The 26,987-nt window shown below is 52.5% G+C and overlaps 11 protein-coding genes across 11 annotated transcripts; 4 read left to right on the plus strand and 7 right to left on the minus strand.

Annotated features, from left to right (window-relative positions):
* Positions 1 to 337: 337 nt before the first annotated feature.
* Positions 338 to 2,079, plus strand: BDV17DRAFT_295034 (uncharacterized protein; the record flags this gene model as incomplete). The annotated part of the gene is made up of 3 exons (XM_073762971.1): positions 338 to 396; positions 1,583 to 1,795; positions 1,878 to 2,079. 3 exons carry the CDS (start codon positions 338 to 340, stop codon positions 2,077 to 2,079), a joined length of 474 nt encoding a protein of 157 aa, XP_073611633.1.
* Positions 2,080 to 2,518: 439 nt separating this feature from the next.
* Positions 2,519 to 3,590, minus strand: BDV17DRAFT_203074 (uncharacterized protein). The gene is made up of 4 exons (XM_073755288.1): positions 3,039 to 3,590; positions 2,871 to 2,973; positions 2,737 to 2,809; positions 2,519 to 2,667 (listed from the first exon to the last, which is right to left on the minus strand). Exons 1-4 carry the CDS (start codon positions 3,453 to 3,455, stop codon positions 2,535 to 2,537), a joined length of 726 nt encoding a protein of 241 aa, XP_073611634.1. The 5' UTR covers positions 3,456 to 3,590; the 3' UTR covers positions 2,519 to 2,534.
* A 171-nt stretch (positions 3,591 to 3,761) lies between these two features.
* BDV17DRAFT_273577 (3-isopropylmalate dehydrogenase) lies at positions 3,762 to 5,518 on the minus strand. The gene is made up of 4 exons (XM_073759027.1): positions 4,852 to 5,518; positions 4,366 to 4,780; positions 4,080 to 4,315; positions 3,762 to 4,011 (listed from the first exon to the last, which is right to left on the minus strand). Exons 1-3 carry the CDS (start codon positions 5,327 to 5,329, stop codon positions 4,096 to 4,098), a joined length of 1,113 nt encoding a protein of 370 aa, XP_073611635.1. The 5' UTR covers positions 5,330 to 5,518; the 3' UTR covers positions 3,762 to 4,011; positions 4,080 to 4,095.
* Positions 5,519 to 6,768: 1,250 nt separating this feature from the next.
* On the minus strand, positions 6,769 to 9,555 carry BDV17DRAFT_284385 (SNG1 family protein; the record flags this gene model as incomplete). Its single annotated transcript, XM_073760525.1, has 2 exons — positions 6,769 to 6,966; positions 8,311 to 9,555. The coding sequence occupies 2 exons, from the start codon at positions 9,553 to 9,555 to the stop codon at positions 6,769 to 6,771; spliced, it is 1,443 nt and encodes a 480-aa protein (XP_073611636.1).
* Positions 9,556 to 9,946: 391 nt separating this feature from the next.
* BDV17DRAFT_203130 (MDR family MFS transporter) lies at positions 9,947 to 12,187 on the minus strand. Its single transcript, XM_073755289.1, has one exon. It carries the CDS (start codon positions 11,853 to 11,855, stop codon positions 10,338 to 10,340), a length of 1,518 nt encoding a protein of 505 aa, XP_073611637.1. The 5' UTR covers positions 11,856 to 12,187; the 3' UTR covers positions 9,947 to 10,337.
* A 717-nt stretch (positions 12,188 to 12,904) lies between these two features.
* On the minus strand, positions 12,905 to 14,861 carry BDV17DRAFT_203228 (uncharacterized protein). Its single transcript, XM_073755291.1, has one exon. The coding sequence runs from the start codon at positions 14,266 to 14,268 to the stop codon at positions 13,117 to 13,119; it is 1,152 nt and encodes a 383-aa protein (XP_073611638.1). The 5' UTR covers positions 14,269 to 14,861; the 3' UTR covers positions 12,905 to 13,116.
* On the minus strand, positions 14,836 to 16,592 carry BDV17DRAFT_203201 (uncharacterized protein). The gene is made up of 2 exons (XM_073755290.1): positions 15,153 to 16,592; positions 14,836 to 15,102 (listed from the first exon to the last, which is right to left on the minus strand). The coding sequence occupies exon 1, from the start codon at positions 16,351 to 16,353 to the stop codon at positions 15,454 to 15,456; it is 900 nt and encodes a 299-aa protein (XP_073611639.1). The 5' UTR covers positions 16,354 to 16,592; the 3' UTR covers positions 14,836 to 15,102; positions 15,153 to 15,453.
* Positions 16,593 to 17,588: 996 nt separating this feature from the next.
* Positions 17,589 to 18,515, plus strand: BDV17DRAFT_295041 (SDR family oxidoreductase; the record flags this gene model as incomplete). Its single annotated transcript, XM_073762972.1, has 2 exons — positions 17,589 to 17,872; positions 17,939 to 18,515. The coding sequence occupies 2 exons, from the start codon at positions 17,589 to 17,591 to the stop codon at positions 18,513 to 18,515; spliced, it is 861 nt and encodes a 286-aa protein (XP_073611640.1).
* Positions 18,516 to 19,945: 1,430 nt separating this feature from the next.
* On the plus strand, positions 19,946 to 21,800 carry BDV17DRAFT_300790 (flavin-containing monooxygenase; the record flags this gene model as incomplete). The annotated part of the gene is made up of 4 exons (XM_073764125.1): positions 19,946 to 20,033; positions 20,145 to 21,269; positions 21,331 to 21,629; positions 21,690 to 21,800. The coding sequence occupies 4 exons, from the start codon at positions 19,946 to 19,948 to the stop codon at positions 21,798 to 21,800; spliced, it is 1,623 nt and encodes a 540-aa protein (XP_073611641.1).
* Positions 21,801 to 22,246: 446 nt separating this feature from the next.
* On the plus strand, positions 22,247 to 24,035 carry BDV17DRAFT_203457 (uncharacterized protein). Its single transcript, XM_073755293.1, has 6 exons — positions 22,247 to 22,366; positions 22,429 to 22,861; positions 22,933 to 23,079; positions 23,131 to 23,301; positions 23,370 to 23,492; positions 23,578 to 24,035. The coding sequence occupies exons 1-6, from the start codon at positions 22,315 to 22,317 to the stop codon at positions 23,945 to 23,947; spliced, it is 1,296 nt and encodes a 431-aa protein (XP_073611642.1). The 5' UTR covers positions 22,247 to 22,314; the 3' UTR covers positions 23,948 to 24,035.
* Positions 24,036 to 24,088: 53 nt separating this feature from the next.
* Positions 24,089 to 25,841, minus strand: BDV17DRAFT_284391 (flavin-containing monooxygenase; the record flags this gene model as incomplete). The annotated part of the gene is made up of 3 exons (XM_073760526.1): positions 24,089 to 24,170; positions 24,217 to 24,438; positions 24,481 to 25,841. 3 exons carry the CDS (start codon positions 25,839 to 25,841, stop codon positions 24,089 to 24,091), a joined length of 1,665 nt encoding a protein of 554 aa, XP_073611643.1.
* Between the last annotated feature and the right edge of the window lie 1,146 nt (positions 25,842 to 26,987).

Below are 26,987 nucleotides of genomic sequence, written 5' to 3' on the forward strand. Positions count from 1 at the left end.
GTTCGTAGTGGCGGCTGGCGTGACGCGGACTATTGGCAGGAGCCAGGGCATCTGATTTCAGCCAATCCATGGCGATTCACTCAGCTGATCTGGCTAGACGTGGCCCCCCTGAAAGTCTTCTTGATGCCTATGCTACCGCGTGCGAACGCATTGCTTATGCACTAACTACTGAGGATTGCCGTTCGGATCGATATACTAATGGAACCTGAGTAGTTCCTCTGACCCCGAATTCGCCGCCAGGTTTGTACTCAATTTCATCGTGCGGTAGGTAGTCGCTCTGAAGTGCGAGGACGATCTTATGCTAAGCGCTTCTTTTTCTACACAGAACAAGGACAAGATGGCAACTCGCAAGGTCTGTCACCCCTACTTCTGTCTCTACTCAACTGCTGCTCTTCGGTATCAGACGGCTTGCAGCGCAAGTTCAAAGATGTCCCGATTTCCTCACGGTCTTCCCCCAACAGAAGCACAAAGGCAAAGCAGACTCCGACTGCAGAAGGTACCGTTTGATTTCAGGATATTACCCCTTATCGTCAGTTGTGGCTGATTCTGAACCCTAGTGGCAGGCGCCGGCACCGATCCCCAAGATATGGAGATACAGCTCGAGCCTCCCCTCCAAAATTAATATCACCTGCCGGGAGGGACTCGACCGAAAGAATACTGTTCATGGATTCACGCCGTGAAAGTTGTCTTATAGCGCAAGGGGCGCCATTGAGGTATTTTTAGGCTTTACTAAATTGATTAGGGCCTGATTATCAGAACGTCGAGCGTTCTCTTTGTCCTCTAGATAACGATCATTCATTATACCGGATGTCCGCCTATTACATCGAGGATTGAAACAAGTTTATTCTTTTCATCGCTCTCATAATACATTCCTTGTTTGCTTCCTACCAGTTTGTATATAGCACTCACGATGGGTCCGCAGATGGAGGCATTGTGTCCAACCTTCAGCTTACAGTCTGACCTACTTCCTAGCCAGATTAATTAGAAAATCAGAATCAGGCATCTAACATGCGAGTGCAACTACAACTGTAGCATCCACCTCCCAATCCCCATCCTCGGGTCCCTTCCCTCCTGCAGGCTCCAATGATAGAACCAGCCATCCCAGCGCCAGAGGATCGGCACGTCCACGATTCCTTCGGCCATCGGAATTTCTGTGAGTGGTTGGCCCCCAATTTGATCTACGCTCTTTACTGCCTATAGTGTACGGACTGGCCAGTCTGGTGCTCGCAACGAAGTCCAAGCTCCAGCTTCCCTCGCAAGGTGTGGAGATGCGCAGTACGGCTCGCAAGCCACATCTGCGCTGTCTAGACCGAGAAGAGGTTCGGGTGAGGCTGAGGCTTGAGACATTTTCGAGTTGACGACCTTTACACGAGGTAAGTATAGAGATCTCAAGGGTGACAACTGGGGAACTGAAAAGTGTATAAGGGATCTCAGGGTCCGGTAAAAGAGTCCGCATCATCACAACAGCAATCGCAACCGCATCGCAGTCGCAGACTCCAGGTCGCACGCAAACAACACTTCCAACATATCAATCTGCATCTCCTGCTCAATTTTCCTGATATAAATCAACCCAATTATCCAGAGTGAAGACCACATTCGCCGCCGCCACCCTCTCCCTGCTCACCAGCGCCCTCGCCATCCCCACCCCCCAAACCACAAACCCCTACCCCGTCTCCGTCGGGAACATCTCCCTCAAGCACCTAATCGAGTCAGACGGGCACGAATCCACCTTCCACGTCACGACCCGCACGATTGACGAGGAGGCTACGGATTCTGTTATTTGTCATACTGCTTGGTAAATCAACCCCCTTCCCTTCTCCCCATCTTCCTCCCCCGAATACATCTGGCTGCGAATAGAGTCTAGTGTCTTGATACAGGAACAAAAACGGTCCTATCCCTGACACCATCCGACCCGCAGAATGCCCCTACATCTACGACTTCTTCCTCCCCGAGGGCGTGGCGAACATCGAGAGCTACCAGCTTACGGGTCGTGGGCCCGGCGGCGATGTCTCAGCTTTGATTGAGCAGGGGCCCAAGTACGCTTGTGGCCCGTATGAGGGAGACATTGGGAAAAATTGATACGGAGTGTAAGAGTGTTAAGGGGGGGAGGGGTTGGTTCTTTCTCAAGGTTTAGGACTGGGTTTGAGACGCAAGCGAGTTGGTTGAGGGGGAATGGTGCGGAGAAGGAGCTTTGGGTGGTTGGAGTGTGATACTGCAGATGCAGGTGGCTTTAGTTGGCTTGATGCGCTTATTCTTCTAGTTGTTATTTTCTCGTGGGTTGTGCTTGTTTTGGTTTCTTTTTGTGTCTAGGTTTAGATGGGATCTTTGCATTTTTTTGTCGTTGCATTGTTGCATAATAAGTCGATAAACATAAGCTTAGATATAATGCATCCAGGGACTTGGTTTAAACACGATCTTCTTACCGCACAGAGAATACGGGGTATCATTGCGCTATATATCCTCAACAAACGAGAAGCTAAACCAAAAGCTATTATACAATAAATATCTGTCTATCGTAACTCGTAACGTAATCTCTAGTCAGAGACAGGAGCAGTGGCACTCCGCGCTTCCTTGTTCGCAAAACTACCGTCTTCAAGACTGCGACCGTAGTTTGACTTCGGGCCGAACTTGTCGTCGTGGTTTTGGGAGAGCCAGAGGACGATTGTACTAGAAAACAGAATGTTAGCTACTTGCTCGTGTGATGAGGGGGTGAGGAGGTGGTTAGGAAGAGCATACCTCACGACGCAGAAGACCCAGCCGGGCCAGGCGAGGACGACGGCCGCGATGACTTTGGGGTTGTCGCGGTAGTCTGGGGAAGGTTAGACAATTGACTCGTTTAACGAGGGCAGGGGTATTGTTGTATCACGTACTGTAAGAAGGCCTCTTCTTGGGATCGGGCATGTTGAGTCTATACGTCTGCGCAGTCTCGGTGTCCGTCCCAGTAACGTCCGCATTGTACATGGCGCCGATGCACTAGAGTGAGAAAAGGATTAGCACTGAATAAGTCCATCAAGAGAAATAAGGTAGGGACAACATACCGTCAAAGTAATAGCCGAACTAAGCATCATAACCGTAACAAGGATAGAACAAATCTTCCACGAGACCCTAACATGCTTACACTCGTGCCGTTCCGGCCAAAACAAATCAAAGAAGAATGCCGCGCCAAAAATAAACGCGACCGCGATCCCGACGAAAACATTATAACTCGCCGCGCCGATGAAGGCGTTGTTGTGGATTTTCACACCGGGGTGCTGCCCCTGCACGTAGCTCTGCTGGTCCAGGTAGTCGGAGAACGCGGCCGTCCCGACGGACTCGGAGCACACGCAGAGAATCATGGCGAGTTGGTACACGACCATCTTTGTTCGGCGGAGATGGTAGGCGCGGTTGAACATGTATGAGGACTTGAACTTTTTGTAGTGGATCTCGTGGAGATCGAGGCCCCAGATTATGGTCATTTTGGCGGTTGGGGAGGGTTTTCTGGGGTGTGGTAAGAGCAAAGGTTGTAAATGTAGAGAGTGAAGATAAATGCGAAAGATATCGATATTTTAAGGGACCCGGACCAGAGGGGAGCCCAATTCCATGACGAAAAGGCTGCAGACAGATAGGAGTCAAGCACTTGCGTCCCACAGTTGGCAGGCTTGGAACCAAGGAACAAGCTCAGGGCCGCGCTTGATGCAGATGAAGTCATCGTGGGTCGCCGCGCTGTGATGTCATCGGCTGTACTTCCGCAATGGCTGTCACTTCCACTACTCACAGTGAAGGACGTTGCTCTCGGCTGTGTTACTGATCAGGTATATTAATATCGCCTTGCCGCTGATTCAAGATATATTTTGAGACTCGCGTTCTCGGCATTATCATAGGGCTGTCGGCAGTCGCGCCTTTGGGATCCTGATATCGTGCCAAGACTCAGGGCTAGGGGTGATCTGCACGTACAGACACTATGACTATATCGATCATAAGCACTTGACTCCATTATTGATAGGCGCTACGTCAATTCCAAGGGGATTTATCCTGTATGTTCTTGTTACTCATGATTATCTACATCCACAATATAATCTAAACTGCCGCTGTCCTTGTGCAGAGAAATCGACAAGTCTACCCCCTCGCCTCCTGCAACGCCGTAACCACCGCATCTCCAAACTCCTTCGTCCCAACCTTGCCTCCCAGATCAGACGTACGAATACCCTTGTCCAGCACAGTGCGTACCGCATCCTCGATTTGCCGCGCCTCCGCCTCCATGTTAAAGGAGTACCGGAACATCAGCGCAACGCAGAGAATCATGGCTGTCGGGTTGGCGATATTCTTCCCAGCAATCCTGCTATCATTAGCACTGCCCTCGTGAGATACAGGAAGTGGGCAACATACGTCGGCGCAGACCCATGCGTCGGCTCATAAAGCCCATGCACCTTCTCCCCAGCCCTCGGAAACCCATCAAGACTCGCACTAGGAAGCACGCCCAACGTCCCAACAAGCGAGCCCGCCTGGTCAGAAACCATATCGCCAAAGGTATTATCGGCTAGAATGACGCCGTTCAGAGCGCGCGGGTTCGTCGCCATTATCAATGACGCCGAGTCCGCAAGTTGGTGGATTAGTTTCACCTGCGGGTATTCTTCGGTAAGTGTCTTCTCGACGACACGGCGCCAGAGACGCGACGAGGCGAGGACATTTGCCTTGTCGAGTGAAATCACGGGCCAGGGCGGGTCGTGCCGGAGCGCAAGCTCTGCTGACAGTCGCGCGATGCGTTGGATTTCGGGGGTTGAGTAGCCCCATTCATCCATTGCTATGCTTCATTAACCAACAGTCCTCGAGGACATACAAAGCGGCAGATATAGTACTAGGGTTGGTAGATACCGTAACCCTCCTCCTCGACCTTCCTCCCAAAATACGCTCCCCCACAATTCTCCCTAAGCACCACAAAATCCACCCCCTCAATAACATCCTGCCTAAACGGACTGAAATCCCTCGCAATCTCCCTAGAGGGCATATCCACCGAGCAAGGCCTCAAATTCGCATATATATCCATGGCCTTCCGCACCTGCAGCAGACCCCCCTCGGGCCCATCCAGTCCGCGCCGGATATGGTCCCATTTGGGGCCTCCAACGGCAGCGAAGAGGACGGCGTCCGCGGCGACGGCGGCGTCGAGAACGGATTGTGTTACGGATTTCCCGTGCGCGTCGATTGAACAGCCGCCGATTAGCTCGGTTTGAGTGCTGAATTGCAGGAGGGGCGTGTTGAATAAGGAGAGGATCTTGAGGGCTTCGGTCATTACTTCCGGGCCGATGCCGTCGCCGGGGAGGATTAGGATATTGTAGTTCTTGGGGGTTGCCATTGTTGGACTCGGTTCAGTAGTCTATCGTCTACCTGTGGGTGTGCTCAGATGGCGGGCCGACAGATGTATTGTGCTTGTTTAATAGGGAATGAATGAATGGTATTCTGACTCGGTAATCGGTGATCTGGCCGAAATTGCGGGGAAGGTGCCCCCGGACTTTCACCGATGGGTCAGTTTCGGCTGCTTTGCTCCACGCCATACAGAGGTTCAAAATATAATAGGCTTCTAGATTATTGTGACAGTCTGGCAGAGCTCTTCTGCAGCTGGAGATAGCCGGGGTACCCCGCATATTCCGGGATGCCGAGCCCGATATCGCAGTGCTCATAGTACCCACCTTCAATTACCTCTTTTACATGGATTGAACAGCTCTACTTAACGGCTGATCTCACGCCGGCATCATGCCCAGAAAGGATGATCCTGACACCAATACCAACGCACGTATTTTTATTTCTTCACTGCATTGGTCTGAGCGTAAGGTGCGGAAGAACAGTTGACCATTAGTTCGCTTAGTTCCGACAACTGAACACCGCTCTGAATAGCTCGCCCTCCCTAAAGAAAAATCAAGAAATCGACAAGACAAGAGAGAAGGAAAGGAGGAAGGAAAGAAAGTAAAACGACAACGATCCAACCCATACATCCCCATCACGACCGAAAGGGCTCATACGGCGGAGGCGGCGTATCCGGCGGAGTCGAAGATGATGGCGAAGGCGCCTCGCGCCCTAGCTCCATATCCCTCAGATAATGGCCAGGCATGGACGCCGCTTGCTCAGTTCCCGCACGAGCCTGCAGCCCACCGTGGCCCAGTTCAGCATCCAGCGCAGCCTGCCGGTGCTTTGCCCGGATTTTTGCAGCACGGCGTATCCGGAAGATAAGAGCGACCGTGGCACTTATTGCAACGACTAGATAGATATATGGCCATGACTGCGGCGACAGTGGCCATTCTGGTTGGGACTATGTGGTCAAGGTTGGCTCGTTAGTAGGGTATGAGGGGTGCGCCTTGATCTTTTGCGTGCTTGGGAGTTTCTCGAACCTTTTGTCTTCGTTCTTGTAGGATGACTTGTTGAAGGTGTATTGTTAATCTTTTGATTCAACGATATCTAGGTCACAGTGAGATCGCATCCAAGAATGGCTCGGGGGTGGAGCTGCAGTGTTGGCTGACTAGAGCCGGGGAGGAAGGGGGCCTCACGGTACCTAGAAGGACGGCTTTTGGAGGTACCCGCGTCGCAAAAAAGCCGGTTGTACTGTTGATAGAGGAACCCGAGTTGGTCTTTGTTACAGTCGCTGCCGCTATTGCTATCAAGCGACTTGAACAAACCTAGTCACGGGTCCTCCGCAGGGCAAAAGACTTGGAAGGCCATTGATGCATGATTGAAGTTAGACAGTGTCGCTCTAGGAGTTGAGAACTGTCCTAGCTCTTAAATACTTCGCGGTAACATTCGTCAGGCGTACGCGTACGTGGTGTTTCTGTTCACGCCCGAGGGGTGAGGAAAGTGCAGACGCTTAGATGGGATCCCACCAGGACGAGTCAATCCTCTCGCCAATCCCAATTCCAAACCTAGTACGCGCCTCAAACTCTGCCAAGATGGTGATGACACAGTAGGTCTAGTCTCTATGGCAGATGCTCTCCAGCTTTGTAGCTGGTTTTTGAATATGAATAGGGATAAAAGTAGAGCGCCTCACATTCATCTGCACTAGACTGGGTCACAAGTCTATTCTATAATCTATACTTCCAGCTCCAGAGGGGATAACACGGCTTGTCTAATTCCAAAATTCCCAAACAGAAGACTGATGAATGTTACACTCCGCCTCGTATCAAGACCGAGCTCAGGGCCTTTTGGTTGAAGGGATCCATTGTGGATTTACTGTGTAGGGCACGGGAGAGTTAGCTTTCGCCCAACCATTGTCTCTTCTCGTTGATGGGGCATTTAGGCTCTTTTAACCTTCGTGCATTCTGAAAAGCTGCATCATCGATGCGCCAACGGGCCCCCTTTTCGACTTTTCTGATACCCCCGAGCCAGTTGAAGAGGACCGGGACAGAGTATGTATGGAGGTGGCCTTTCGATTGAGTAGAATGCTGTCGCTAAAGGACGCTTGGAGCCATATTCGTCAACGCGCCAAAGAAGGGGTAACCGACAGAGTATCGTTTTGTCTTCTAAAAGGCGCTCCAGAGGATTGCTGTCGCTGTAAACCGTCACTGTCACTCTGGCTGACACCGGGGACCCTCATCGGAACAAGAGTTCTTCGAAGTCGTCAAGCTTGAAGTGGACGGGGTCAATCCCTCTTTTAACACAGGGAAATGACACGCAGAATGGGACTTTTTCGTCAGGATCATTCTATCAAATACATACGGTAGCTATGCGCACGTGTTGTTCCTGTTTAGGCCCCGTGAGGCGCAGGCGCTTAACTAGATCTTTACGAGTCAGCCTAGTCTCAACCCACGAGGCTTGAAACAGGCTATGCAAAGCCCCCACATTAATTTAGGAGGAATTTTTATGTACTACTCAGTCGCTGCAGTCTGAATGAAAATCAGCGCCGCCTGGCGTAGGGGGCTGGAGGCTTTTGTGATTTATTGCCTTGGGACGATACGGTGGGGTATCATGATGGGAGCGTCGTTTGGAGAAAATTTCTTATCTTTGTGTATCGAGTGTTCACCGACTCGAGGTATTATGTTATTGAATCACAAAGCTCATTCTATTGACCAGTATGCATCAGATACAAAAATCCGAAATCCGCTTCGCCTCCGCCCCATCCAACGTCTCACTCGTCCGGCGCATAGGATTCAGGACCTCGAAACTCATAAGGCTGGGGGGTCTAGACTCTGTATTCAAGGTCTCATTTGGGCCCGGTGCACTGATGGTGGGCGATCGTTCCCTCTGCTTCTCCTGAGCAATAGCATTGCGAAACTGGTCCTGGTCATGACTCAGATCTCGGCTTGAGTGTTGTTCCTCCCGTTGCAGCTTCTGTTTCTTTGCCGCCGCAACCCTATGCCGACCACCAAAAACAGACCCTACCATTGCAACAAGCCACCACGAGAACAGAATCGGTAGAGCACGGTACAAGCGATTCACGCACCCTCCACTCCAAATCTGCACGAGGATCTCATAGAACTCGTGCGCCGGAAGAGCGTATCCCCACTTGAAGAACCCAGGGCTGAGCTCAAACGGCGCAATCGTGGTTGAAATATTGATGATCACCCAGGTGAGGACAAAGAAGGGAATGAAAGGCATCGGGATATATGCGGTCGCTGTGTCGAGGACGAGGAAGTTGACATGGCCGTAGAGCCAGAGAACAAGCCAAGTCAGTGCGTAATCCGTCCTGCCGACGGCCCAGCTTTCTCGGAATGCCCATATGTATCCTGCCGTGCAGAGTCCGCCGATGGCGTTGTACAGGACCCCCAGGCACAAGCGGAGGAGCCCATTTGTTAGAGCTGCGCTGTGCTGCGTCAAGATGCCGAACTCTGCCGAGATGTTGTTGAGCGCCATGATGAAGAAAAACTGCATCAGAATAGGCATAATGATGGTCACGGTATTGTATAAGACTCGGGCGCCTTGGTGTGTTGGTTGGATATCGATCTCTTCTGCAGGTATCGGGCTCAGGAAGGCTTGAACACTCGCTTGGTTAGGGCCGGAGGTGGAATTGGCAGTTGCCGCGATCGACTGCATGGCACTGGAGGCATTGCGAGCGTAGTAAGTGGACCGCGTGACCTGTACCAGGGCCTGGATGTTAGAGTAAACGAATCCCTGCGATAGCGCAGGGAATCTGACCCCGTTCCAGATATACGAGAGAGCCGGTTGTAGCTCCTGGGCTGGATTTGAAGCGGCGATTTGCAACGCTGTCTCGGTGTCGCCGGCGAGCGCAGCGGCCAGACGGTCGGAAGCCCCCTCGGTGGCCATTATAGCTGCCCAATAGTCTCCCTCACAGATTGCATCACGGACATCGGACGGATTATGGTACTCGTCCACTGAAGACTGCTGGAGCGTCGGGAAGCCGGGTCCTCGGAGGGCACCGTAAGCGTCCATCACTGATGCTCCGATGGCGCCACCGTCGAAGTCGACATATAGTAACTTCAGATTGTGGATGCGCGAATTATTCTCAAATTGGGTTGCGTAGATGTAGCTCAAGTTGGCAAGGAATAAAAGTTGCAGCATGATGAAGCTCATGCCGACGGCGATAACAAAGGGCTTCGGAAAGCGCCCTTGCCTGTCGTTTCTCGCTGAGCCTGCCATAATTCCCTTAACGGTAAGTCAACAGATTTAGTAAAGTCAACTGCATGCGATGCGCATGGAGAGTAATCAGGGTATATAAGCTGAAGGATTGTCTTGACATCAGCCCTAAATGGGGGGGTCTGAGTAAGCGGAGGTCGGGCAGTCGGGCTTCGCAAAGACCGACCACAATGTTCCGATTGGGTTGACCGTGGCAATTCACAGTCGTCTTTCACTCGAGCCAGGGTCTGATGCAGTCAGACAAAGACAGGAAATAGTCGCGGTGGTTGCGGTCGGAGATTTTGCCTCCAGCCGGCGATCATCGTATGACGGATGGGGAACGCCGTGTGCATGTGGGCAGGCACCTTTGGACAACAGTCAGAACAGCCATCCTGGACTTCCTGACCTTCCAGCACTTCTTACTGGTGCATCTGTGACGGATATCCCATGATGGTGTATGTAATGTCTGAAATAATCAGCTGGATATGGTTTCATCAGGTAGGCACCGGTCCAAATCATTAAGGATCGCTCCTTTCCCCCTCCGTCAACTTCCTTGCCAGCTACAACTTTCCCTGCATTATCTAATCTTCTGCATCTACTGTTTATCAACGAACTTTTTCTTGCCTTCGCTCTTTGACCTAGATGACCTCGGTTATGTTTCTCATGGTTCCCAGTGAGCCCTGCCCTCCGTTGTTAGAAACACGGGTTTTTTTGCCTATGACTGCAGAATGGCTAAAGGATCAAGCTCTTGATGATCTCAAAGTTTGTCTTTCTTTGTGTCATCTCAACTATGACTCCTTTATACTCTACTTCTTTCCCTCCTCCAACTCGGTGAGCCCCGTCTTCGTCTCTGTATGCTCCTTACTCATCCCCTTTTGCTTCACAAAGCACCCCGCGAGAACGGCCACGCCTGAGATTGCCGTGTAAAAGATGAACATATTCCTTAGGCTCCACGCAAAGGCACCTCGCACTGCCTTTCGCTGACCGGGGTCAGCTATCTGGCTCACGACCTCAACATTCGCGGCCGCCATGTCCCCAGTGAGCTTGCTCAATATCTCTTCATCAACACCAAGCGCCTTCAGAACCCCTTGCTGCCTCTCCATTCCATCGCGGAACATCACGCCCCCAAGCACAATTGAGAAGCCCGCTGCAATGCTCTTCAGGAACCCCAAGGTGGCCGTCGCAGATGCCGTGTGCGTCTTCTTCTCGATCGCGTTCTGAACCGCAATCACAGGCGTCTGGAAGAGGAGCGCCGTGCCAATCCCGCCTATGATCGCAAATCCGATAGTCATTCCAATTGGACTTTCCACCCTTATGCTTACCAACAATCCTGTTCCAAGAGCCATAAGCGACACCCCAACCCAAGTCAGTTCTCTATACCGCCCGACCCGATGAAGAAAAATCCCGGCCAGAATATCAGTGAGTGCCTCCGTAACCATGACAGGCAAAATGTACAGCCCACTCTGCAGCGGGCTCGCCTGCTTCACTGACTGAAAATAAAGCGGGAGGTAGTACTCAACCCCAAGCGCGACCATTCCATGCGCAAAGGAGAGGATGAATGGCGCGATGAAGAAACCGTTCGAGAACAAACCCATCAGGACAAGCGGAAAGCGGGCGAACCGCTTCTCGACCACGACGAAGAGCCCGACCATCACACCACCAAAGATAATCATGCAGATTACCGTCGGGCTATCCCAGGGGAACGTCACGCCACCGAACTCCATCCCCAGGAGTAGCAACACGGTCAGGCCGACGACCGTCACTGTTCCAAGCCAGTCAATAGCCAGTACTCCCTCCTTCAACTTTGTTCGCGGGTTATGGACGTTCAGGCAAGCGAGCAGCAGAATCAGAGGGACTCCGCATGCAGGAAGATTGATCCAGAAGCACCACCTCCAACTCAACCTTTCGGTCAGCGCACCCCCCAACACAGGACCCGCAGATCCGGCAACAGCCCAGATGCCACCAAGCCCACCGAACCACAGCGCCCTGTCACGTATGCTAAACAGATCGCTGATTGTAACGTAAACCAGCTGATTCACCCCGCCTGCCCCGGCCCCCTGAAGAGCCCGCGCTGCAATGAGAACGCGCATAGAGTGAGCCGTAGCAGCGACAACACTGCCGACAGCCAAATCAAGGACAGATGCTAGAAGCGCGGGCTTGCGACCGAAAATGTCGCTGATTCGTACCCAGATGGGGCCGCTTGCGGCGGTGGCGAGCAGATACGCGCTTCCGATCCAGGTGTATCCCGCTGCCGAGCGGAGAGAGGCTGAAATCGACGGAATTGAGGTGGCGGTGATTGTTTGGTCGAGGGCCGTTATAAACATCACGAGCTGCGACTGTCAGTAACTTAATGATACCCGTTGAGAGTCATGGCGGGGTGTTGGAGGAATGTACGTACGTAGAGGGCGATGAGGATAGCGCCTCTGCGGCCCCTTGAGCTGGGTGTTGGCTCTTCGACTTCGAGGTGTAGAGGTAAGGCATCATGAGGATGCTCATCTTCTGCGTCAACATCCTCGTGGAGTCGGGCTTCTCTGGTGACATTGACATTCGAAGGAGAGGGGACGATGCTAATATCGACAGATGCGGATTCCTTCTGCGGATTCTCAGTCACGGTCATCATGAAATTGGCCCTTGACACGGGCTGTCTGGATTGAGTCTAAGCAGTCAATTGACACGTATGAGATACTGTAGAAGGGAGACTTGGAAGAGTTTTTATAGGCCTCTCCTGTAGATACTGGCGTGGTGCCTTACCTGCCTCAAGCTGCAACGACCCAGCAACTGACCAATCAGACTCTGCGCCCTGTGATTTCTTCGCGGTCGCGCCATACCATTCCGCCCTGTGACGCGCCGGGTTGTATAGGCGCTGACACCGATAAAATCATTCTACTGTGGGTTGATTTTCATTTTGCGTCGACTATCATTAAGTATATTGATACTTCGTCTAGATTGCTACGTCGTATCCCCCCGGTTAAGCCTGACACACACTGGGATGACAATAATCTGCGCGGGCCGAGACACGGCAAAGATATATATTTTCAAGGGGACTGAACAACCCAAAGGAACACCAAAGGAAAACGAAACAACCTCACATCCCACCATGGGACCCGAGAGAAATCATTTCTTGTCGGATGAGATTCGTTGGTACAAGGCTACAATGTAGGTCAATTTGGAGATGAAGGTACTTACTCCGTACGCGACCTTCTTGTCTGAAAGAGAAGCAGTTGAAGAATTCCTCCCGACGACCTATGTAGGTAGAGTAGCTTTCAATTTCGTTCACGCAACACCTTGTATTTCGGCGGATCGATGCAAATGGCGCAAGCCATAAGAAACTGAATCAAGGTCATAAAATCATAAGTCCAATTAATGTATTAACAGGCACGAGGGCGAGAGAAGTAAGATAATGTCCAGATTAGAATATTAAACTATACAGCCAGGACGGACTAAGGTAAGCTGGGTAGGTAGATAGATTAGGTATATACAACGTAGCTTCGCTTCGCATCATGGGTATCCAATTTTAATGCCAAGTCAGATCGATCGGAACTCATGTACGCGTGTGGTAAGCGTCCGGTAGGTAGGCGTCACAGTTTATTCGTCGTAGTCAAGGTGCGTGACAATACGGACAGGGCCCGGCACAACCTTGCCGCCAATGCCATCAGCCCACTTATCCTTCTCCATGTAGGCATCCTTAACGTATTTCGCGCCGGTCGTGATGATACTGCAGTTGGAGCCATCATAGCTGCACATCTTCATACCCTGGATATGGGCATTAATAGCCTCAGCCTGAATAGCCGAGACATCCCACCCAGACCAACCACCATTAACCTCACTGCCGAGATCAAACTCACCCCAGGTGCAGCTGTACCCGCCGTACTGGTCCGTCGGCAGCTCATCACCCTTCGCAGCACCCCACGAGCCCTGCGAGTTCTCGTCGAAAGCAACATACTTGATCTCATTGGGCTGGAGCTTGAATGTGAGTGCTGAGTTGCCATACCACCCCGTCATGAGCCCGTCCGGCCCGATCTTGTTCCAGACGACGACGGTCCACGTGTCCCTTTTGGAGCCGTGGAACTGCACGACGTACTTGTAGTTTGCGGCGTCAGAGGCGGAGACTTCTTGGATGTTGGAGCCCCAGGGGGTGCCGACGTTGCCTTCGTAGGTGAATTTGTTGCCCGTGATGGTTTGCGATGTGCGGCCGCCGAAGCCGAGGAAGGAGAAGTCGCCACTCTCGGGCCAGTTGAGCCAGGCGGAGTGGTCGTCATCGCCATTGTTGTTGGAGACGGAGGTCTGGGTTGGAGCTGCGGTGGAGGTGCTGGGCTCTTCGGTTGTGGTGGGCTCGGGCTCGGACGCCTCGGTGGAGGTCGAGGTTGGAGCTGGGGGTGGTGGAGTGGACGTGCTGGTGGACGTGCTGGTGGGGACCTCGACGGGAGTAGGGGTAGGAGTTTCAGTTGGCGTCTCGGTCGTGGGCTCTGGCTCGGGCGTCTCAGATGGGATCTCGATGAACGCGGCGGGCGCGGTCGGGGTGACGACGGGCGCGGAGAAAGTGCTGGAGACGCAGCACTTGTACGCGGTCTCAGTCACGACAATAGGCTCGAGATCAAAGAGGCCGGAGATATCAAGGGCGGCCTCTCCGTTTTCGTGGCCGTGGCGGGCGGCGTGTCGGTGCTTGTGGTTACCGTGGGAACCAGCCAAAGCCGGCCCGGCAGTGGCGAGGAGGTAAACGAAAGACTTCCACTGCATTGTGACGGTACGCGATGGATCAATTCACATCCACGTCCGCGGTAAAGAGTGTGGTAGAGCTGAAACTCTGGTTGGGACGGGGTAAAAGAGTGACTGGTGTGGGATACGAAAGGAAGGGAAGGGCTGCAGTAGACCGGGGGGATCCCGTAGTTAAAAGGGGGCCGGGGGAGGGCTCGAGCTAACTGTAACTAAACCGGTGGGGGAGCGCAAAGACTCTTGGGTCCCTTGTCTTTAGCGCCCAGATCGAATCGTTAGTCGCTCCAGTGCGAGCTCAAAGGCCATGTTAATTAAACGAGCCACCGTGAAGCCAATCGAGCGCCGTCTGACAAGAAACCCGTGAAACGCCACGCCCGTCCAAGAGTCTGAACTGCTTGGACAATCCCTGATGCTGGCAGACTCATATATCCTCAGACTGAGACCGGGGTTTGTTGTGACTTGTGAACTCTTGAGGTAGCATTCCATCCCTGTGGCCCCTGCGAGTCGAGGCATTCCACACCCTACGGAGTGTATCCAGTATCCACGGTCGGGCCATTCGTGTACCTGGTCTGGACTCGATGATCAGTTCCGTCAGGGTCTGTGATTTTGGGTGGCATTCCAGTTTGGGTCAGTGCAGACCCCTTTGGTGGCTGTTCCTGACTAGAGTCGCGATCAGGGGTCGATCGGCGCTGGAGGCGGAAATTAACGTCAAGACGGCGCGAAACGATTGGAGTTGCATCGCTGCGGTGGCCACTCAGGGTGTGCGCCGAGTCAGTCCGAGTCTTGGTTCTCAAGTGCAGAGTCTTGGACTTACCCGATTCAAGACTGTCATGTTGGAGAGGTTGCTGTTGTTCTGTTCTGTTGTGTGTTGTTGTTTGGATCAGGAACCCGACCGGGGGGCCGCTTACGTAGATATCAAGTCAGGGCCTGCCTCATTCTTCGAGCTCAGATCAGACGAACTGCTGTTCGATTCCTGCTCCAGTGCGCAATGTTAAATTTTCTTATCGACGATAACAGTCTTTGTCATTGATTGAACGAACGCCCATTCCTCCACTGCCCAGTGCCCAGAATCCACACCGGGGCCCCTAGTGCCATATGAACCAACCGTGGCTGTCCACCGCCCACCGTCCCACTCAAACCTGTCCACGGCGTCCTCGACCCACGACCGATGTCTGTCAGTGTCAACCTGTCCACCTCACCCTCACGTTTTCACTCCTCCCCGCTGTCATACCACAAATCGTCCCTGACCTTCGACATGTCGACCTTTCCAACCGCGTCGGTATATACCCGCCCGGTCAACAAATTCCTAAACGTCGTCTGCTGCCGGTCGCACCACCACGCGTGGCGCCCGTTCTGCTCGTACGGAGTATCGTTGATCGGTCGGTACTTGTGGTCATAAAGCTCGCGGAATTGCAGGTTGCGGTGCGATCGGAGATGACGCTGCAGACTGTGCGGGGCATAGGGGTAGGGATCGCTGTCCAAGATCTCGCGGAGGCGCGTGTCCTCGATCGCTCGCCCGTCGAAGACACAGAGGAAGTCGGAGAGGAGAAACAAGTTCTTCAGACTTAGTTTCTGGATACGCTCGTCCAGATTGTCTTTGTCTATGCTCAGCAGTCCTAGTATCTGGTACATTGCACGCACGAAGCGGCGCGTCTCGGTCAGCGAGAGGGTTTTTGGGACTTGTGGGTCGTGATAAGGGTGTTCTTCGGTGTTTGCGTGGTATTCCTTGACGAGCTTGTCTCCGATTTTAGATCCCTTCACGACGCAAGCGATATACTCAAGGTTTATGGTTGTGCTGGGTGTGATCTGTCCGAGGTCGACAAGGAACTCACGCAATGCCGAGTGTTCGATGATACAGGTCGGTGCAATGGCTTCGTAGATGGGAGTAAGATGCTGGCGCCAGATGCCGTAGAACTGTCGCGAGGTAAGGGCCAAGTTGGAAGCAGCCTTGAACGATTCGGCGGACTGGAAGACCTGGAGGAGTAGCTCGGTTGGAAGCTCAGCGAGGCGCGATCGAGCGCGGGTAGCTGATCTGGTGGTGACCATTGTGTTGTTCGAGTGTGCGGAGTAGACGGAGGCGAGGGTTGGGAGTTTGAAGAGAGAGCTCATGGTGAGAGAAGAAAGAGAAGAAGAGGGAAATGGAGGGGCAGCGACGTCAGGGTCAACCTCTGTCAAGCTTCACTGGTAAGGAGAACCCCTCCGAGCCGCATCACCTGATCTCGTACTGTAGACAGGCGCCAAGTGATTGTGCACAGAGAAAGTGAGGATGTAGAGTGAAGTCGGATCCGGTGTCAAGAAGTGAGCGAAGCCCTTCAGTCGCCAGATGAATGAGAGAATGAGCTCAGGTCAGAGGGCCAACTGACACTTATCCAATGCTCCTTCAAAGATTTGGAAGGTGAGAGTTCAGTGAAGCAAGCACTTTACATTGCTCTTGGCCGAAGCTTCACTTCGTATTCTCCCGCCTGCAACGTGCCAACCGCTGAGTCAGTCGGAAGAACGAGAGTGAGTGAATAGTCTGGGGATAGTGGATGCTATCAGAAAGGAAACTCCTACCAGTAAATCTCAATAGCGAACCCATCATGAGTTGCTAACATCGCCCACCAGGCTTCAGGGCAACTCCAGCGAACTGACTCTGGGGTGCGCGGCCGACTGGGCCATTTTCATTCAAGAAGAGCAGTGGGGGCATAAGCCATAAGTCATAAGGTGACGTGGAAAAGCGAGGCTCAACGCGGCCCTCCCCGACATTATCGCAGATCATTCGGCCGAACCCCCCGGGCCAGGCATCCCCAGGCATCAACTTTCATACAAGACAACGAGCCAGAACACATCATGACAGGGTTTTCCGGCTTCAAGCTTGTCCCATCCCATGATATTGCGAAAAAAGGAGTTACTGTCCTGGCAACGTTTGTCGCTTATCTTCTCGACCATAATGAGCGTGGTTGGACGAACTGCAACGCAGTCAGGACCACTCGGCTGTTTTTACCTTGAATTACATGGGGGTCATTATTATTACTACCGGCGAAGAGAGGACTGGGACATATATTGAATGAAATCTGGGCCGCCAAGTAAGCAATGCCCATTCCGGAGAAACGTGGCGTAGCGGGGTGTTCAGCTGCTGGGCGTCAACAGCAAGGGTCCTGCGCGCCATTCTGCACTAAAACATCCCTCTTCTTCAGCTGCCTAAGCGCATGCATCACCGATGTAGTGTATACCCCGCGGTGCAGCAGCGTACATATATTGATTCCCAACCCGCTGCAGATAACTTAGACCCTCAGCCTGCGACTCCACACTCAATCTACCTCCACCGCGTTTTGCACAAGCGAGGTACTTTAGAACAATACAAAATGCCGCGAGTCTGGCACATTAGCGGCGCAAACACCGGCTTCGGTCTTGAGCTCGCTCTCAAAGCCCTTGCGGAAGGGGACCGTGTCATTGCCGCCGTGCGCACCCCTTCCAGAGTCCCAGATAGTCTCAGAAACGATGGTGTTCGGATCATCCAGTTCGATCTCACCTGGACCCAGGAGCAGATGAATGAATACTCGCAGAAGGCTATCACGGCGTTTGGAAAAATTGATGTCCTTGTGAATAATGCGGGCTATTCGTATATGGGAGCTATTGAGGAGTCTGAGTACTTATCCTTCTCCATCCGTCTCTCAAGCAATGGTATGGTAGTGCTAATAAACTCTCTTCGCAGAGATACCGCCGTAAAAGCCCAATTCGACACAAACGTCTTCGCCCAGCTGCGCCTAATTCGCGCTTTTCTCCCAGCGTTACGCGACCAGGGGAGCGGAACAATCCTCAACTTCTCCTCCATCGGCGGGTTGCGCTCCTACCCGAGCAACGGGATCTACTGCGCGACAAAGTTTGCCCTCGAGGGCATAACGGAAGCACTGGCGGCGGAGATCGCGCCGTTCGGGCTGAAAGCCGCCATCATTGAGCCGGGCTATTTCCGCACTTCCTTCTTGAGCTCTGTTATCTCTGGTGCGAATATTGCGCCGCATTTGAGCGTTTATGAGGGGACTGTTGCTCATGAGGCGCGTAAGGCATTTGAGAAGTTTGATGGGAACCAGAGAGGGGATCCGAAAGAGGGCGTGAAGAGAATTTGGGAGTATGTGGCTGACGAAGGGTTACTTAAGGGAAGGGAGAAGTTGTTGAGGTTGCCGTTGGGGAGTGATACTGGGTTTACCATGAGGGACTTGGCGAGGGAGATGAATGAAACCGCCGATGTTTATGAGGAGGTTTGGAGGAGTACGGATATTCAGGAGGTGTAGTTAAGTAGCAGCTTTCCAGGGAGTTTCACTTTATTGGTGACGGTGGCTTTTACAGGGCTCTGCGTTCCCTTCTCCTACATAGCCATTGGTAGTCCTGGTTTTTCACGAAGGAGGACTTCTCAAGGATGCATCAAAACCAAATCTAATGACAAAGGCAAGAAGCGGGCGTTATCAAATCTGAGGAATATGCATGTTTCGAGCTCTTTCGCCCTTTTAGTTTCTTTGTGGAATACACAATCTCATGGTCCAAAGACGCCAGTTTCATGTCTATCTACGGACCCCATTCATACAAACATCCTCCCAATCCCCATAATCAGCTTCCCTCTTGGTCCCAGAATAGTCTCAGTTTCGATCCATCCCATGCAATGTGCGGAGTCATGCTCCGCCGTTACACCGGACGCCGCGGATGCGGCCACCCCCACGCCTAGGATATCCAGCGATGCCGCGCTGCCTTTGAGCGTCCAAACATGGAGAGTTGTATTCCGCCGTCTGAGAACAAGCGCGACCGTTCTCGTGTCATAGACATGGAAGATGATGACCTGGACGGTCCTTGTCCGCCTTGTAGGGGTGAGACGCCCCCCAGTTCGTTGGGGAGTGAGGCTGGCTCAGTAGGGTTATTCATGGCTATCGAATGAGAACGAGAATGGGACAAGGCTGATGTTCTGTTGGCGATGCGGCTATATCGTAGGTAGCATCATTTATATCCGGATTTACTCATAGAAAGCCACCACTCTAAGTGTCGCAGTAAGCGTAGGACCATGCGAGATGGGTAAAGTACCCTAGTACAGCCGGCGACGGACCAAGTAGTAAACGTCTAGTCTACACTCTCTTACGCTTGCGCCTACGTCCTGGAATTAGCTTAGGCTGCGGTAAGAACTCCAGTATTGCTGAGGGAGGCGCGAAGGGGAGAACACCAGAGCGATTCATCTGTCAGCAACGCAACTATCTACCTCCATCAATAATTAGGCCGATTTTGTGAGATTCATGGCCATTATTGAATGGATTAGATGTCATTCCTTTTATCATTCCTTATGTTGAATCAAAAAGTATCCGCCGTCGCGGCGTGTATAGACATGCCCACCGGGAAGGGCAACCACAGTTTGCTGACAACTCATCCAGCCGCAGAGATATAGAATAATCTCGGGCATTGCCTGTATAAGGAGCCGAACGATCGGCAAATGTCAATAGGGGAGTACAGAGCATATACACGGAGACCACCAGTACTATCAACCCCGCCCGAAGTGCATGCGGGGATCTTCAGCTGCAATAACCGCGGCAATCTTACAAATCTACCTGAATATACCATCCCGGGCGAACTGTCACACCATCTAAACCTGTTAAAGGCAAGCCGAGCCTGCCTACCCTCAACCTCTACGATCCCGTCTTCTTTCAAATCCCCTGGCCTAGCCAAGCTATAAACCGAAAAAAGGATGTCATCAACTCAAGCCCCCACCGAGACCGACGTGCTGACCAAAGTCGTCCAATACGCCCAAGCCGTCCCACTGCACGACGCAACAGGTTACACCATCCCGAATAGCTACCTGGGCTCACGGCGCCCCCTTCGGATCCTGATAATTGGCTTTGGCGCCGGCGGGATAAACCTCGCGCATGTGCTATCGCAAAACCTAGAGAAAACAAACATAGCATTCCAATGCTACGACAAGAACCCCGAGGTCGGCGGGACGTGGTTTGAGAACCGGTACCCCGGCTGCGCGTGCGATATTCCTTCCGTCAATTATCAATTCAGTTGGCATCCGAAGCCGGATTGGAGTAGGTATTACTCGGAGGCGGAGGAGATTTTGGAGTATTTTAAAGATGTTGTGAACGTTCATGGTTTGGGGAGGTATGTTAAGCTTAATCATTGGGTTGAGGGGGCTTATTGGGATGATAAGAGAGGGAAGTGGAAGCTGGAGATTCGGGCGGATGATGAGGCCGGGGTAGGGAGGACGATCTTCGACGAAGGTGATGTACTGATCAATGCGACTGGGGTCCTGAATAATTGGAAATGGCCAGCCGTGCCTGGGCTAGACAAGTTCAAGAACAAGCTCCACAGTGCAAACTGGGATAGCACCATCGACCTGGAGGACAAGGTCGTCGGCATAATTGGCAACGGGAGCAGCGCCGTGCAAATCATCCCAGCTATTTTCCCCAAAGTCGCGAAGATTAAATCATTCATGCGGTCACCAACGTGGATCACGGCGGGATTCGCACAGAAATACGCAGGCGAGAACGGAGCAAACTTCGAGTACAGCGAGGAGCAGAAACAAACCTTTAGAGACGACCCGGCTGCCTACCTTCACTACCGCAAGACGGTCGAGCAGGAGCTGAACCAGCGGTTCAAATTCATCATCAACGGCAGCGAGCACCAGAAAGAGGCGCTCGGGTTTGCACGCAGCGAGATGGCGAGGAAACTAAATGGGCGCGAGGACCTCATTTCCAAACTCGTTCCCACAGACTTTGCTGTTGGATGTCGTCGGCCAACGCCGGGAAATGGATATCTAGAATGCATTGCCGACGAGGAGAAGTGCAGTGTCACTTTTGATGCCATTAAGGAAGCTACAGAGACCGGGCTGATCACTGCGGACGGGACGCACCACGACATAGATGTTCTCGTCTGCGCAACAGGGTTCGATGTCAGCTTCAAGCCCAAGTTTCCAATTGTTGGCAAGGGAGGTCTGCAGCTAAAGGACGCGTGGGCCGAGCAACCCAACACGTATCTGAGCGCGACAATTCCTCAGTTTCCGAACTATTTCAGTGAGCACTTACTCCTTTCACCCTTCATTTTACAAGACACAACAAGTTAACATGGCTTTAGTGATAAATGGCCCCTTCGGCCCGTACGGGCACGGCTCAATCCTCCCCATAATCGAGATAATAACGCGCTACATCGAGAAGTTCATAGCGAAGCTGGGACGCGAAAATATCAAAAGCTTCTATCCCAAGCAAGAAGCAACTGATGAATTCAAACGACATCGGGAACACTTCCTCCTACGTACAGCGTGGAGCTCGCCTTGTCGGTCGTGGTTCAAGGGTGGGACTGTTGATGGGCCGATCATGATGTGGCCGGGGAGTCGGTTGCATTTTTTTGAGGCGTTGGCTGAGCCTAGGTATGAGGTATGTATCTGTGCGAGAACTGGAGGGCTGCAGCTATGTGGAGTATGCTGATAATTATAGGACTATGAATGGGAGTATCAGTTAAACAACAGGTTTTCGTACTTTGGGAATGGATTTAGTCTGCGGGAGGTTGACGGAGGTGACACGACTTGGTACATCGATGGAGTATAGCACGGAACCAATTGCACCTCGGACAGAATGAAGGTTTACAATCGATGAGATTTTGTTTGCGCTCATGCTTGCGTTATGTAAAATTGCTAGGGAATAGTGAAAGGTGGGGAGCATATGCAATGTCCGAGGTCAAGATATCTGGTAGCTAGATGTGTCCCCCGGCCCCAGTTCGTCCGCTGCCAATCCACCTGCAATAGTTCTGCTAACAGCCTAACCCTAAGCAAAATCCACGCCCCGATGCACAGCCCACGCCAAGTTGTTTCCGCCCAAGCTTGTGCTTGGCGACTTTCAAGCGTCGTTCAACCGGCGAGTCTTGACCAATGGCCATGGAACGGTTGAAGCGCCTGCGCCACCGGGCATAAATAGGGCAACACGTGCAGCCGGTATTCGATGATTTGACCTGGATATAAAAGAGGCTAGGCTACTCGATGGGGCCCGACCGGCGCCGCCTTGGAAAATCTTTCTGGACATGATCTGTGTTTGATCGAGGCGCTGGGGCTCTCCCACCTTTCCAATGCAACTACCAGGGTTGTGGCCGTGGCTGACCATAGGTGCTCTCTCCATCGGTACTGTGACCTTCTCTTCGATTTCTCCTAGCACGACTGCTAATGGTTGTATGGATTCCTAGTCGCCGCCGCGAGGGAGTGCAACAATGAAAATTCCTCCTATATTTTGAACGCCCCAGAAGACATCGCTACATATTTCGATGGGTGTACATCAATCACGGCCGACCGCATCTCAATCAGCAACTCCTACGCAGGCCCCTTCATCCTCCCCAGTGTCGTCAACATCACCGGAACTCTATTCAGTAGACATGGTGTTGAAGTTCAGACTATGCTTGCGCGCGCAAGCATTTCGTCATTTGAGGCGCCGGACCTCCGTTTCCTTGGTGGGCTCGAACTTGAAGGGGTCAGCGACATGAAAAATGTTTCGTTTCCGGTACTGGAAATAGTAAAGGGGCAGGTACATATTGACTCGTCGAGCGAGAATCTGGATATTGCGTTCCCTGCGCTGAGGAGTGCTGGGTCTTTGACGATTCGGGCGGACTTTAATTTCAATGGGTGAGTATGTCCTTTCACCTCGAGATTGCCAGTATACGTTGTACCGGAAGCTAATAAGTTTGTGACCATAGGCCGGATCTCACCTCACTTGAAACGGTCGCAAATGACTTGGTTGTGGAGTATTGCCCGTACTGCTCGCCTCCATACGCAGAACGAAGCGTTGTATTTCCAGCCCTTGTTTCCGCCGGCTACCTCCACCTGGAGGGATCGATAATGAGGTTAGTTCTTGCAATATAGTCCCTTGTCCTTGAAGCTAACGAACAACGTAGAATCCGTGTGCCATTCCTGACATTCGTCGGACCACCAGCCGGCGGCAACGGCATATCCACAGACTCAGGAATACGGTTAGAGCTGGAGCACATGCAGTCGTCGGAGATGCTGCGCTTTCGGAAGCTTACATCAGTGGATAAGCAGCTTTACATTCATGGGGGTATTTCTTAGTTGGTCGCCCTAGTCTCAGTTCGTCGCGGTTGATTCTATCTCTAGGCTAACCTACGGTAACCATCAGCCTCTGGATCAGCAGATTGAAGTCAACATCTGCGCATATCCACATCGACTCGAATAATATTAGTGAAATGAGCATGGGGCTTGTGAACGCTACTAGTATTGAGATCCTGGGCGGCATCGAGAAGTGCGTAATGCCCATTCAAAACTTCACACCTAAGATACCATTCGATGACTTTTAGAACCTCACTTACTAACAGACGTCATAATAGAATATATCTATCGAGCCTCACACACGTCACGAACCTCACCATCGACTCGGATATGCTCTGCGAAGACATCCACCATAACCTGGAAGACCTCTCATCTGCACACTTCAACTGTCGCTCGCATCCGCCTCTATCTGGGAAAGAGAAAGCAGCTGTCGGTATAGCTATTATGGGAGGGACTGTCATCATAACCATATTTGGTTTCGTTATTTATAAGCGCTTGGTGAGGAGGAAAGCCAGGAAAGTTGTTACAACTACAGAGTTGGTTGATTTGCCTGGTACTGTGGATGATGTTGCCAGACTTCGAGTGAGATCCGCTGAGCCGCCTAGGCCTGAGACGCCGCCTCCGCCGTATTCGCCTAGCCCTACCTAGAAGGTGACTAGCCGTGCCTGGGCAAGGCTGTATTTTCTTTGGCGGCTACATATCTGAATGTGTAGTGTTTCTGGCCAGAAGAGTACATGTGTATGGAACTATCTAATGGATTCACAATGAATTTTCCAGACAGTCTGCACTCTACAGCAAACCCACGCGTACTTTGGGAATGGGTTCAGTTGAGGGGAGATCCATGTGAGACGGATAAGCCGTCGGAGGTCCCCTGGGTAGACATCATAGAAGGTTTAAGGGTCTCTTTATTCCAAGACCTCTGAAATCCCGGAAATCCTCCCTGAATCTCCTTCGTCACCCAGTCCAGGTAGCTCTTTAACCCGGCAAAGTACAAGTTCGTTGTCATCCTGCGTCCCGGTATGTTTGTACCGAATATCCAACTCGAAGTAGTTTTGAACAGAGAACCCCCCGACAGCCTGTCACAGATATCGACCCAGCTTTGCTCTGCCTCGCGAGTTACCTCCATGATTGGAGGTTTCCTTGCACCATTGACTGTGTCTGAATATCTGATGGAGGTCAACCCAGCCTCTTCGGCGTGCTCAATGCACGCCATGATAAGATTAATCTCGCTCTCGATCACCGGTGGGACATTTGCAAAGGGACTGTGAGGACCAAGGATAATGAACATATTCGGGAACCCGGAGCAAGCGACTCCTCCATACGCAGTAGGCCGATTCGCCCAATGATCCTGGAGGCTGACTCCATCGCGGCCGGTTATCTGCACGCGCATATAGCTTCCCTCGATGGCGTCAAACCCAGTGGCGAAGATTAAAACATCAAGTTCGTGAACAGTCCCGTCGGTCATCTTCATACCTTCTGGCACGATTTCCTCGATGGGATTCGCCTTCAAATCAAAGACGTCCACATTGTCACGGTTGAAGATCTCGTAATACCCTGAATCGCACAAAGGTCGGCGCGCGTATAGCTCAGTTGGCTTTAGGACTTGCGCCTTGCTCGGATCCTTAACGATCTCGTCGATCTTCGAGCGGATAAACTTGCAAGCTTCTTCATTGGCCTCACGATCTGTCGCGATGTCGCCGAACGCGCTGAACATGAATCGAAAGCCATTGCCCTGGTCCCAGACTTGTTGAAATGCCTTTCTCCTTTCTTCCGAGGATACAGCCATGGCTTTGTGCTGCGACTCAGGAACGCCAAACCCGATGGCCGATGACCATACATTGTCCCATATCTGGTCGTAGCTCCGGTTTACACTCTGCCGATACTCCTCCGAAACTGGCTTCTGGCCACTGGGGACAGAGTACTGGGGATGACGCTGGAAGGACTTCAGATATCCAACAAGAGGAGCGATAGCCGTCATGACCTGAGTCCCAGTCGATCCATTCCCTATTATCCCAACCTTCTTGCCCCGCAAGTCTAAGTCATCAGGCCACTTGGCGGTATGAACCAGTCTCCCCGCGAACGACGAAACACCCACGATATTAGGATAATTCGCCTTCGCCAAGATGCCCATTGCGTTGACCAAATATCGCGCGATGTACGCCTGTCCCGTCACGCAGGTAACCCTCCAGTGATCGTCCTCCCACGCAGCGGCAGCCATCTCCGTGTTGAATCGCATATACCGACGCAGGTCGTGCTTCTTCACAATGTGCCGCAGGTATTCTAGGATCTCAGGCTGGCAGAGGTAGTGGTGAGTCCAGGGGTACGTTTGCAGGTCCTCCTTGTCCCACGAGTATCGGTACAGGTAGCTCTCAGTGTCGCTCATTGCGCCGGGGTAGCGGCTGTGGTACCAGGTTCCACCAACGTCGCTGGCGAGGTCTATGCATTGGACGGTCAGACCCATGCGGGCGAGGCGGTAGGTCGCGTAGATGCCTGCGAAGCCTGCGCCTACGACGAGAGCGTCGACGTGAGTTGGATTAGCCATAGTCGGAGGAGGGGCACGTAGGTTGCTGATAATGTTTTCTGTCTCTGGTCTCGCAAAGGTACCGTGGGCCCATCTCGCCGTATTATAACGCGGGAGTCAGTAGTAGCCGAGGGGAGGCTGTGGGGGTTTCAGACCCCTGCACTTAGGGCCTGGGCACTAGACAGGGGGGTTGAACGATACCTTTCCTCTTCGGGCCTCGAGTCGAAGCTGTATCCACAACTCAGCATCAGTGTCTTGGCCGGTGTAAGGATTGGCAAGCACCTATGTCCACTAGCCCGGGCCGACCGTATGAGAGACTGGAGAAGGAGAGTCCGCAATCGGCCACAGACGGCAAGAGCAGACTAGCCCAGTCGGAGCCTACGCAATTCCACGGGTCTGTAATCCCCGAGCTTCCATTCGAAGTCTGCGATGTCACCCTTCGTTCCGGGGTATGGAGAGGCGAAGCATATCTGTGAGCGGATTTGTCTAGTTGCTTCGCGGCAAGTTGGATTTCCGACTAGTGTTCTCCGCCTAGGACATTGGAATGGGAATCGGGTTCTTCGGCTAGGCTGGCAGGACTGGCGCTTACTCTCTTCCAAGTGCAGACCATACTGTAAATAACTCCTGAATCTCAGGTGGACGTGATTTTCGCTGCGTGCTTTCAGTTGCAATCGGATGAAGGGGGATATAAAGGTCCAGATATGGGAGCTGGCTGAGAGGATGTTCCCTTTCACGATTATAAGGGGAGCCTCGCAGCCGTTTATGTAGTGATGTGGTCCTACGCCATTGACGCTGGCTATCAGGCAGGTTTTGTAACGATAGGTAGGTCCTTTGTCCATCGCGTTCCAGAGTCGGCGCTTCCGTGCTGCCGGTACGCTATGGCAATTTCCGGGCCATGATAGGTTCATATGGGCGGCAATCGGGGGTTCTTTATCAACGAACGAATCTCTGCTGTATAGTTAGGCCCTGATCCAGAAGCGCTTGTGGGCTTGCTTTGAGTGGCCGGGCCGAACCGGTGGTCCGGTACCCAACGCGTTACCCGGGATTCCATCGACCAAACCTCTTATCCCATCCGGGATCGAAGGGAAAACAAACCACACCTGCGCGGCGCGTTTCTCGCTGTTACGCTGCATTCTGGTTCTGCGGCGGTGCCCCATGAGCTCAATC

The sequence above is a fragment of the Aspergillus undulatus genome (assembly GCF_047715775.1).
Source record: "Aspergillus undulatus strain CBS 261.88 unplaced genomic scaffold BDV17scaffold_62, whole genome shotgun sequence".
Classification (NCBI taxonomy): Eukaryota; Fungi; Ascomycota; class Eurotiomycetes; order Eurotiales; family Aspergillaceae; genus Aspergillus; species Aspergillus undulatus.

What these genes read in the sequence shown, in the direction of transcription:
- BDV17DRAFT_203074 (XM_073755288.1), bottom strand. Translation starts at nt 3,455, where the DNA reads ATGACCATAATCTGGGGCCTCGATCTCCACGAGATCCACTACAAAAAG. An exon ending in GTTCGGCTATTACTTTGACG is followed by an intron (nt 2,974 to 3,038) that starts GTATGTTGTCCC and finishes TTCTCACTCTAG; the next exon opens with TGCATCGGCGCCATGTACAA. An exon ending in CAAGAAGAGGCCTTCTTACA is followed by an intron (nt 2,810 to 2,870) that starts GTACGTGATACA and finishes AACCTTCCCCAG; the next exon opens with ACTACCGCGACAACCCCAAA.
- BDV17DRAFT_273577 (XM_073759027.1), bottom strand. Translation starts at nt 5,329, where the DNA reads ATGGCAACCCCCAAGAACTACAATATCCTAATCCTCCCCGGCGACGGC. An exon ending in GGTCGAGGAGGAGGGTTACG is followed by an intron (nt 4,781 to 4,851) that starts GTATCTACCAAC and finishes AATGAAGCATAG; the next exon opens with CAATGGATGAATGGGGCTAC. An exon ending in ACGCATGGGTCTGCGCCGAC is followed by an intron (nt 4,316 to 4,365) that starts GTATGTTGCCCA and finishes TAATGATAGCAG; the next exon opens with GATTGCTGGGAAGAATATCG.
- BDV17DRAFT_203130 (XM_073755289.1), bottom strand. Translation starts at nt 11,855, where the DNA reads ATGTTTATAACGGCCCTCGACCAAACAATCACCGCCACCTCAATTCCG.
- BDV17DRAFT_203228 (XM_073755291.1), bottom strand. Translation starts at nt 14,268, where the DNA reads ATGCAGTGGAAGTCTTTCGTTTACCTCCTCGCCACTGCCGGGCCGGCT.
- BDV17DRAFT_203201 (XM_073755290.1), bottom strand. Translation starts at nt 16,353, where the DNA reads ATGAGCTCTCTCTTCAAACTCCCAACCCTCGCCTCCGTCTACTCCGCA.
- BDV17DRAFT_203457 (XM_073755293.1), top strand. Translation starts at nt 22,315, where the DNA reads ATGCAACTACCAGGGTTGTGGCCGTGGCTGACCATAGGTGCTCTCTCC. An exon ending in CATAGGTGCTCTCTCCATCG is followed by an intron (nt 22,367 to 22,428) that starts GTACTGTGACCT and finishes ATGGATTCCTAG; the next exon opens with TCGCCGCCGCGAGGGAGTGC. An exon ending in GCGGACTTTAATTTCAATGG is followed by an intron (nt 22,862 to 22,932) that starts GTGAGTATGTCC and finishes TTGTGACCATAG; the next exon opens with GCCGGATCTCACCTCACTTG.